Consider the following 11,434-nt stretch of genomic DNA (forward strand, 5'->3'; position numbering starts at 1 on the left):
TCCCATTTTCAACTATATGCAGCAGTTTTAAAGTTCAGTATGTTCCCCAGACAAAACAATAAACATTGAATAAATGAAATTTCCATCTTTGAAAGAACTGTGGCGCCAGAGTAGTCATTCTGTTGCAATTTAGCTACTGAATGAGATTTCTGGTTGTTGAGCTGTTGGAACAGAACTGAAAAATAATAAATGGATTTACCTGTGCTTCTATACCTTTGGGTATAAGCTGCTAGCAATAGTGAATTACATAAGTATAACTGTAAAGTTCAGAGATACTTGCATCCAGGCACTTACTGCCTTCAGTCAGATGACCTCTGAAGAGTAATTACTTTGGCACGTATTATGAAAATGTTTTTCTGAATAGGAAAAATGTCCAAATGGACCTACATAGCTTCCATAATTTAATCTACTAACACAAGAGTGTTCAGTTTTTTACCAATGTATTCCCTCACAGATACTGTCCACAATTTGACTTTTTTCTCCCATTTGCTACCAACAATGTGTCCTAGTTCTTAATACACAGTCAAACAGTGAATTTCAAAAAGGATTTAGGAATAGAAGGTTTACTTCTCTGTTTGTCCCCATAATAATTTTTAAACATGATGCCATAATTGACAGACATTTTTCAATTTAAAAACATTAAAACTATTCTTACCTCATAAGCATTTCAGCCAAACTCTTTGCATCTAGAAGAAAATAGAAGAAATGTCATCACAAATTAAAATGTATTTGATAGATTGATTATTAGGAAGTAAGCAGTTTGAATCAGCCATGTGTAAGATCATCAGATCAGTAATAAAATAACCTCTAAAAGTCCCTACTTTTGCTGAAACTGCATTTCTGCTGCAGACAGCCCCATTTAGTTCCTCAGTAGCACCAAAGATGCTTAGAGGTGTACAAGATAGGTGTACAGGAGGTGGCTTATACCTGCATGGATCAGTCCTGCAAAATGAGGTGCTGCTGAAGGAGAAATATTCCTCCTGTTGTTGCAATTGCTGATATTATTAGCATAAAATTCTTTGGAGATACAATTATTCTGATACTGATCAGATCAAATCACACAGATTAAGGTTGGTTCACCCAGTGTTCTTCAGGTAGCTTTCTGTAAAACTTTATCAACATAATATAATGATTTCTGTAGTATTATTCAGCAAAAGTAGACAGCAATGCTTTGTTCTGCTACAGTCTGCCACTAAACAAACTCACTTAAAAATGCTGACTTGAGAGTCCTTAAGTATATCACACAGCAACAAAGCAGCCTTTTGTGCAACCAAGTGAAGCAAATCTGAGAAGAAAACAATTCCAAGTTCTAAGTCTTCAAACAACTCTCCTATTATGTAAAACTTTAAATTTCTTCTTTAATCTGCTGCTCGTAAGTCTACCAGCACCTGCCAAGACATTTACTAAATTTGTCTTTGTTTTCTCCATCTCACCTTTTTTATTCCTTAATCACCTTCTAGCTCTCCTACACCTACTACAACTTCCTTGCTTGTGATCCTATTAAATATCCTGCTTTTAACATTCAAAGGATGCAAGCAGAAACAAACCACCATCTTAATGCATTGATCTGGCTACGTTTGTATTCGTTATCAAAAGGAATGGACAAAAGGCTTTTTTTATTCATAAAAAAAACTCAGCCAAACCCCATCCATCCACTTTGTACATTCTGTTCCTCTGACACTGTGCCAGTTTGCCTGTCTTTAGATTTATTCTTCACCTACTACTGGAGAAGCTGAAATTCTCTGCTTCCTCTAGGCCTGTTTGCTCCACTCCTTTATTTTTAACATTCCTCTACCCCTTTTCAGCACAAATCATGGCAAATTCCTGATGGAGGGAAGGACTCTTCATCTGAGATGTCCCATCTAATCCAAATGGTGCTCCATTTAGGCACTCGGACTTTCTATTTTTCACTTTATTTGGGATTGCCTTTTGCTGTTAACACTCTTACAAAAGTGGCACTACACAGTAGGTGGCAATGTCTCTATCAACCAGAATCTGTATCTATAAACCAAAATACCACTGCTGCTGCTCCCGAATGATAGCAGAAATAGTTTTTCTACTGACTTTTAAGGACCAGGAAGGGACACAGTTTTTCGAAGAATACAAGGGGAAAAAAAAAAAAAAAAAAAAAAAAAGCTCTGGTTCAAAATCATGGTTCTTTTCAGAAAACTTTATGAGGCTTCTTGTCATTCTAACAGCAAAAGGATCACGAAGAGACTATGCATACATTCTCCCCCTGGCACACATAAGAAGAGTGATTTAATATGCAAAAATATTTTTATTCAGGTAGCAGCTTTTGTGAAGCAATTGCTGCCTCCTTAAGTGAAGACTATGGATACTTGTGCAAGAATTCACAACTCAAGAAAAGCTGAAGGGACAAAGTTGAAGGTCGCTTGTTGCAATGCCATTCAGTTTGCTTTTTAGATTTGTTTGCCAGGATTACATGACAAACAACTTCCCTTAGATGTTCTCAGGTGCTGCACAGCATATAGCTGTATTCCATGATACCTCTGGAAAAAAAATTGCGTTTTCACCATTAAATGTATGTGGCATATATTCAGATGCTCATCAACATATATGCATTCTTGGTCAAAGAGATACAAAGAAGATTGTGCATCTTCAATCAAAAATAACATGAGGCATCATTCAAGATCCTGTTACATGTCAAAAGCTAAATGAAGAAGCACTGTGGACACACAGACACCCCCCCACCCCCCCTCCATCAGTGGGCTTTAAATGTATTAGTTATTCCAGCAGATTCTTACAACGGTCAGTAGCATTGCTGCAATTAATGATGGCTGCACTGGGCATACAAGCTAATGTAGGACTGGAACAAAACAAATGTCCCAAGGAGATAAAGGATCTTATGTATCTGTTCAAAGCAAAACCCAGAAGCTTAAAAGCAACTGAATATGAACAGTGTGTCCATAACATCAGCTACAGGAGAAATGCCAGTTTCACAAATCAATGAATATAGACTATAGATTGTAATGTGTATTTCCTACATTACACTGTTGATCAGCAAATTGAGAATACTTCATAAAGTGAGTCAGTATCCCTGCCAGTGTCATATCTCCCAGCTTTCAGGTGTGGAAAAGAGGGCTTGGGGAGACCATGAATGACAGAGCAAAGGGAGTAATCGCCTGTGCCAGTCAAGCATCACCCCACACCTTAGTGAAAAAGACAAACCGCTCCTTACTGTGGGTTTGACACATGACTGTGCTGACAGGAACTAACCTGGCGACAGCCCTCACTTCTATCTGCTGGGGAAGCTGCCTTTAAAATTCTTAACACATCTGCCTTGGCCCCTGGGAAATCAGGGACTGTGATACAGTTTTAAATTGCATGCTGCCACTTCTGAACTATCATGCCACATTGATACTTTCTGCTTGGATTAAGGTGAATTGGATTTAAAAAGAAAGGGAAAGCTATTACAGTAGTAGTGGAGCTAGGTTAAGGTTAATAGTAACGAGAAAGAATGGTAAGTTATCAGTTTTCTCGGTTATAATATGGGCTGACCTACTGAATGGCTGCATGAACTCCAGCAGACAGTGGACCTATTTGTGACCTGACCTGTGGAACATAGGGAAAATCAGGGGTTTGCTGAAAACTACTCTTTCTTTCTAAACAGAGTGCTCCTGAGGAAATAGATAATGCTGGGTGTGACACAGGCAGAATATAGAGGTTTATCTGTCCCTATATGCTAAAACAAGGAGTAAAAGGATTAAGAATGGAGAGATTGCTGGTTTTAGGCTACATTTACCCCACAGAAACTGGAACCACAAGCCCATTTTCTATAAGCACAGATACAAATGTTTGCATGCAGAGTGTACTGCAAATAAATCTGCAATTCCCACTCCTCTCTGTCAAGCAGGTTCAAAGAAAACACATCTCCTGGAGCCACAAAGGCAAGAATTACATCTGTAACTTGTATAAATTCTTTTAAAAGGTTCCACTGTGGAAACTATTATTTCTGATGTAGACTGGAGGAAACTTGATGGAATCATGATTTAGGAAAAATGAGTCCTGTGCCTCAGAGAAATTCCACCAGGTGATACAGATCAAGTGATAATGACAGGATTTGAATTTCAAAACTAATTCAGATAACAGCTGAACACAACAACTACTAGAGCAAAACATTTTTATTTTTTTTGGTTAGGAGATCAGAAAAACTTGCACACAGTACTTTTTAAAAGAACATACTAAGGAGTCCTGTAAAACAGCAATACTGATTGTCAGTAAGACTTAGAAGATGAAGTAATCTCCAGAAGAGCAGAAAATGGCTAACATGGGATCAGTCTTGAAAAAGAATGAATATAAAAAATCTGAGCTGCTGAAGTCCTATCAATCTGATCTTGGCAATGAGTAAGATGACTAAAAAAATGGAATAAAGCTTGATGAAATGAATTAAAGGAGATGGAATAATTGAGGCTCATCAATAAAGACTTGTGGTCCATCAGCCATATCCAAGAAAGTTTATTTTTCAAAAACGAGATAAAAATTCGCTGAGAATTGATGACACTGAAAACACTCCCGCTGAGTTATGATTAAATAACATTGAAGTATTATATTTTTCCAGAGCAAAGTTTTGGTACCTCAAAAAGTTTTAATAACAAAGTAGCATGATGCAAAAAACCTAACACAGCAGCCATTTTACATGGGTTTCAACATATTCAAAATACAATCTTAAGCAGAGAATCATTGTTTAGTATTTATTGTCATCATGCGCCATGGGACATCATGCCGTTGGTACTTTTGTCACCTGCCAGGAGTTAATGAAATAATATCTGATAAAAGTTTTAAAATTACAGAAGAATTAGGTATCTAAAATATAAGAAGATGCCAGGTCACTAAACTGTAACAATCTGGATCATCAGGTAGGTTGTATCTATATTAGTATAAGGTCATATATCAAGAATACAAGCCATAGCTACACAATGTTATTCTGTTGCACTGTAATCAGAGAATTGTCAGATGATCTCAATGCATAAGATGTTAAACACAAACCCTTAAAAGAATGCTATACCAAAAAAAGTGATCCTTGGAGATGTAGACGGAAGACCATAAAGGGAAAGAAGAAAGGGTGTTAGCTTTCTATCTGATACTGGTAATGTCTGTTGCTGGAATACTGTGTTAATTTCTAGCTTACACAGATGAGGAAAGCTACATAAAGATTGCAAAGGGACCAGATAAAAGCCTCGAAATTAATAAATGATGGGAAAACTACAGAGAGAAATTAAAGAATATTTATCTGTTTCATTTATCAATGAAAACATGAAGAAATTACTTGGTCACCACCATGTAAAAGGAATATCCTCAGAGGCTGAAAATATGACACAAAAACATTCAGCCTGTGTACGGCACAGAGAAGTATAAGAGGACAAGATGGCTGGGATGTCAAGCTGTAGCTTGATAAATTCAGATAAGAAATGAGACACAACTTGTACAGAAATGGTAGTTAAGTGCTGATGACATCCAAAGTACTGATGAATTCTTTGTCACTGCCTATGTTTAAGTGAAGTTCAGATATTTTTCTAAATTTCTATATTCTGAGAGGAAATAAATCAGACAAGTTTTACGTTATGCAAAAGCCAAACTGGCCATGATCATCAGCCTTCCTTAAGGGACTGTAACTCAAGAATCTATGAATATTTGTAAATTAACCATGGAAAACTAAATATGCACAGCCATCATTTCCTGGAGCCATGGAGCTCAAAATATCCTGCTCATTACTGGATGGAATTCCACAGTATTTCTGAGAAGATAACACTTCCTTCACCCTTAATCCACCACTCTTTTTGATGAAAAAAACTGCACAGAGGTAAATGACTTAAAAGGTTTTGAATGAGAAACTTATTATACAAGCTAAAGCATCCAGATGCCCTGATTTCCAGAGCTGTGTATGAACCATAAGGCTAGTTATCCTCTTTGATGTATGACTTTGCCCGTGGCCAAGAGCCCTGTATCTCTGTCTTTTTTTGCAAAAACGTCCAAGATATTGTTACAAAGACAAAATGAGACCTAAAAGAGAGAGGAGTAGATGCTAAGGTGAGGTGGAACACGCAGGGTTGGTCCTGGTTTTAATACATGTCATGATCATATTTTGGTTAAAATACAAATAACTAAACAATTTGGTTGCTCTTAGAAATCATTAAACTTACCTGTACAGAAAATAAATCACTTTACTGTTTATTCAGTGTGTGATTTGTAAGGCTTTTTCCCAAATACCTTTAGTGTAAAGTCTGCTGTTGTGCACTAGTGGAAAACCTAGTGCAGAAGTGGCAGACTGCAAGGGTCAAAAACCTGGCTGTGTCTCAGCCAGGGGTATTTACTAAAGCGCTGATAAAGCTGGCTTAATTCACAGATCTAAAAATGATTCACACAGCAAACACCTGAACTGAATAAGCGTTAGAGAAATGTGCAGGTCAGTGACAACGAAAGGTCAGTGAACAATGAAGTGGTGTTGTAATAGTGCTGTTATAACACATCATAGGGAAAAAGACGTGGTAACAAAGCTGAGAATATCTGATGGTGTTTTCTAGCCTACTAACATCTGGCTACTTTCACTTTATAATTTGGGATTCATGGTTTGCATCTGCTGGAATAATGAAATCCCCTCATCTTTAGAACATCTAAATTCACCCTTGGAAAAAAATACAGTTTTAGGTTAATAAGACCATTCACAAGGGAAACAACAACAGAAAAAGGAAAATAAGCAAACACCAACATATGAGGATTATTTTCCTTTCCCCCACGCAAAATAACAATGGATACATGACCTATTTTTTAGAAACTTACTACCAAATGAAAAAGAAGGAATTTCTGTAGAAAACCCACATGCTTTGTTGCCCATGTCTGTTATGTATTGCAGGAAAATGATACCAACGGGGGACTGAACATTTTGGTCATGTGCAGCCCCGCTTGTACTCCCATGTTCAGGCAGCATGCATATGTAGAAGTGCCACAGCTCTCATCTTACCTCGCAGCCTCTTCAGTCTCTGCTCCCTCCTCCTCCTCCGCACGATCAGCAGCATCACAAAGAGCAGCAAGACCCCAACCAAGATACAGGAAATGGTCACCAGCATCTTTAGCCCTTCGTTGGTTGCCAGCCCTTCCTCACTTTGCACAACTGACTTAATGAGTGGAGGGATTGTACCTGGAAACAGTTTCATGATATTAGATGCCTATTAATGAAGACAAAAGATTGAGTTCTCAGGGAATATGGCACGTTATATGCTTCAGCTGCATGCAGAACATTAAGAAGGATTTGTCATGTTCAGAGTGGATGCTATGTTTGCATGTGTAATGGCCACGCACGTGTAACCAGTCACACTAGTAACAAGGTACTGACCGCAGAGACTCAGAGATTACCAGAAATCAAGTGCATTCATTGATGAAAGAAACCATGTACATTATACAGTCAAGTGCTATGATTAATTTTAAGTCATATCTAATCAGTACAAAGCCATAAGAGATCTCAGAATTACTGTCTACATCTACTACACCATACTGTGGGAAAATAGCACTCAACATACTCATACTTCCTGCTGGACTCCTCTTTGTTAGGAACATATTTGACAAAGTTCATTTTGTGCTACACACATCAGGTGAATCCTTTGCAAAGAAACATTCTTCTATCACGTCTTAGGGATGCAGCAGTGATATTGATCTGAAATTCAGATAGCCAACCTGATGGTAATTTGCTAAAGAGTGTCTGACATTATACTCATCAGTAAAACAGCAGAGTAACGCTGGATAGAAACAATCAGATCTGGAGAGTGAAATGAGGGAAATGAATCTATAAACTACTGGCATAGGCAGGCAGCTCACTTTTTCATTTTGGGACATATTTGCATTTTGAATATACCTGGCTTCCTGGTATAATACTTGAACATTTCAATTCTTTTTACTTTACTTCTAAAGGATGTGAGAAGAATGCAGCACTTTCTTCGGAAGGCTGTTTAGTCATGGAAGACTTCCCACTCACTTCCTGATTACTATTAAACTGCTGAATGCAACCAGAAATGAGGCTATAAAATGCAGATTTGTTTGAAATGAGTAGAAACACACAAGTATTGTGAACTGTGATGACTTTCGATAGAAGCTATTTAAATTTAACCGGTCACTGAAACATAAAAGCAGCTACTTGCTAAAAGGATAGGAGGGCGAGATAGCAAAACAGGTATATCCTTTTTTACATTTTAATTGTTGCATTGAGTGATATAGTTATATCTCATTATGTACCATACAGTATCAGGGGAAAAAAAATAGTGATATGATGCAGTACAATGTGAGTGCCATAACCACAGTCAAAATGTAGAATTCTAAGTCATGTTTTTTTCAGAAGAGCTATCTGAGTTACATATAATGAGAAAGGTAGTTCCCTAAAGGAATGAAGATAAACAGAAAAGCTACAACCATCCAAACCTGTATCAGGTACTTCAGTGAATTTATTTTCTTACAAATTCGTTTGGAATATTTTTCTACTGGTACATTGCAGCTCTTCCCCATAACTTCCCTTCTTTTTCTAATTTTCCATTTCTTGGAATAAACACACAGCAGGATTTTTTCATCTTGTCTTAACTGACATGCAGTTTTTGCACTACTCTAAAGGCAAACAAAATGATTAGATGAAGAAATGGAAAGAATTTCAAGCTCCTGAAGGTAATACTAATAACTGTCTCTAAATCCTTCTAAGCCCTCCTGAAGATTAAAGGGCCAAATTTTGCTCTGAATTAAAGTCACATGGACCATTGGCTAAAGACAGTTGGGTTCAGGACTACCTAAAATTCTGTCTTGCTCTCCTTAATACTTTGATGAAAATCAAATTATGAATGGCCTTAATTCCAATTAAATCTTAAGTGTTTAGGTAAGTGATTATAATTTTCCATGCCTCTTCCAAGTAAAGTGTAAACCTCATAACTCTATATACAGGCATTACAAGCTTACTTAAAAAAACATACTGCAAGCTTAAAAATCCTTCCCATTACCCATCTGTGGATATTCAGCAGTTGTATGAGAAGTTACCAAAAAATAAACCTGCTATCCATTGAGAAAACACCATTTCAACATTTGTTGTCATTCTAGGCGTTGCCTAGGAGTAGAAAAGTCAAAGCTTTTCTCAGAACGAAGTCCCAGACAAATTGGGAGGTTGCTTTTTCTTTTTTCTGTTTTTTTTTGGGTTTTGGTTTTGGGTTTTTTTTCCAGGTCAATACACCATCACCCTTTCTCAGCCTGCTTTACTGGGGCTTCATAGAAGTTGTAACTTGAATGTTTCTAACCTCATTTTCCCTATGCTGCAGCCCTTCCTCCATCTCCCTTTGTACCTTGTGACTTTAGGACTACCAAGTGTTTTCCTGTGTCCTAACTGTTCTTCATGGTAGGAAGTCCCTTGGTGGGCTAGAATCAATTAGCATAGTTTAGAGCACCTACCAAGCTGACCTGATTTAATGCAGGACTACTGAGTAGCTGATCTCTGAGGCGGGAAGCTTCTTTGCAGTGCTACACACTACAGCTGCACATTGCTAAAAATATCTCCTTAAGTATTGACTGCAAATGTTCTGAAAAACAAGGGGCAGGAAGGTCATAAAATCTATAAGCTGAAAATGGTTAGCTGCAATATCTATGAACAGAAAGCAGAAAGTTGCACGTAGATCTGTTATTAACCTTTTGACCTAAATCATGATGAAGAGATTTAAGGTAAAGGATACTTTGCCATGGTATTTCTCAGGAGCTCTATCACAGATAACAATCAGCTACTGCAGTCCAAACAAAATGACTGAAAGACCATGTAACTTAAGGATTTCTACAAAGTTTACAAAGGCTTTACCTTAAGACTGCTAAAGTTCCTAAGCTTGTTCTTAACATTTGGTATCCTAGAACTTTCATACATGTATTATCTAATCTTCAAAGTACTATCCCTGTACCCATTTTATCCTAAGGGCAGCTGCAACCCCTAGAAGCTGAAAGGGACTAATCTCACATCACAAGATGGATCGGTGGTAGAGGTAGGGTTAGCACTCAGAAGTGGAGCTGGCCAGGCAGTTTCCACTGGCACGCTTTCTGTAAATGAAAAATTCACTCTGTGTGAGAGCAAAAACTTCTGCATGAGTACTGATAGAAAATGGTGATTTCTAATAAGACACTATTTTCCAGCTCTGAAGAACCTTAAAGCCTACACAGCTGACCAAGGAACAGATGAATGGGGACCTAGGACCCTGTAGGGACAATAGGGACAATTTTTGCTTTAGAAGCACTGAAATATTTCTTCTATGAAATCTCTTATGTGGGAATAGACTATCTTAATTTTCAATAGATAATAATAATAATTTTACCATTTTAGTTCTGCATCAAATGTAACAAATTCAGAAAATTTGAAAAATGAGATTTGCTTTCCTCTCTTAACATTGCAGTCAGTATTTGAGATCGTGCTGGCTCTCTAAGGCAAAATATAATCCTGGCAAAGCATGCTTGACAAACAAAACCATCAATGCCATAAATGAGAAATTTTCTAGCTGACCAGAAGCAGTGGCCCAGGAAATTTAGCACTACAAATATTTTTATTGTTTCATTTTCTCACTTTTAAAGTCGTCATACAGCAACACACAAAATCAAACGGCATGCAGGTCACAGTATGTGAAACCAAGGTAAGTATCATCACCTAACCTAGAAGTAGAGTCTGACAACATTTCAAATCAGTTCACTCTAAGAATACATCTGATTTCAGTGCTATCAGTGGGAATTTAGGGCTCTGGACCTGAATTTCCATATACTCTGATTTTAAGGAGTGGCTTAAAACTGTTTGCCCTAGACATATGTATGTAACAATAACTGCAGATGAAAAAAAATGATCACTGAAAGTTGGATGCTCCCTCTAGAAAGACACTAGAAAGAAAAGAGGATAAGCTAAGTAAAGCGGCAAGAAATTAACACATAATACTTGAAACAGCTATTGTCGACAACATCTATACTGCTCAGTAAAACAGGTCCTAAGTCTACCTGGCAAGACCTGGCAGCATTTGTATAATAACTGCTCAGATCTTGGTTTTCTGTAGGCCTCCAAAGTGCTGAGATAAAACATTTATCTGATTTTTTTGGACTGTCGGAAATGACATAAGGACTGTGTGGCTGCCTACCAAAATGATATTTTCTCAGAAAAACATGAGGGGATGTGCTGTTTGCAAAAGGCTGAGCCATGAGGGCATGTACCATTAATTATCTGCAAGAACTGATGAGCACCTAGTGCAAAGACTGGGATAGTATTAGAGGATGTGTAAGATGCTGAGGCTTAAAACTCTGCTGGATGCATATCACACACTTCTGACCGGGAATGGTCCCTGTTGCTTGCTCTTCCCTGAGCCATACATGGGTACTGACCTGGAGAGTGCTGGCTTGTGTGGGGCAAAACTGTGCCAGGAAGATGTGTTACAAACTC

General features: G+C 37.7%; 1 protein-coding gene across 1 annotated transcript in view; it reads right to left on the minus strand.

The window, feature by feature from the left end:
* The window catches only part of DSCAM (DS cell adhesion molecule), a 439,842-nt gene that overhangs the window by 5,092 nt on the left and 423,316 nt on the right, over positions 1-11,434 (minus strand). Inside the window, exons 27-28 of the mRNA XM_037377793.1 lie at positions 6,980-7,156; positions 656-686 (exon numbers count right to left, since the gene is read on the minus strand). Of these exons, the coding sequence (XP_037233690.1) occupies positions 656-686; positions 6,980-7,156 (208 nt within the window). The remainder of the gene's footprint in view (positions 1-655; positions 687-6,979; positions 7,157-11,434) is intronic.

This window comes from Falco rusticolus, chromosome 2 (assembly GCF_015220075.1).
Source record: "Falco rusticolus isolate bFalRus1 chromosome 2, bFalRus1.pri, whole genome shotgun sequence".
In the NCBI taxonomy this organism is placed as follows: domain Eukaryota; kingdom Metazoa; phylum Chordata; class Aves; order Falconiformes; family Falconidae; genus Falco; species Falco rusticolus.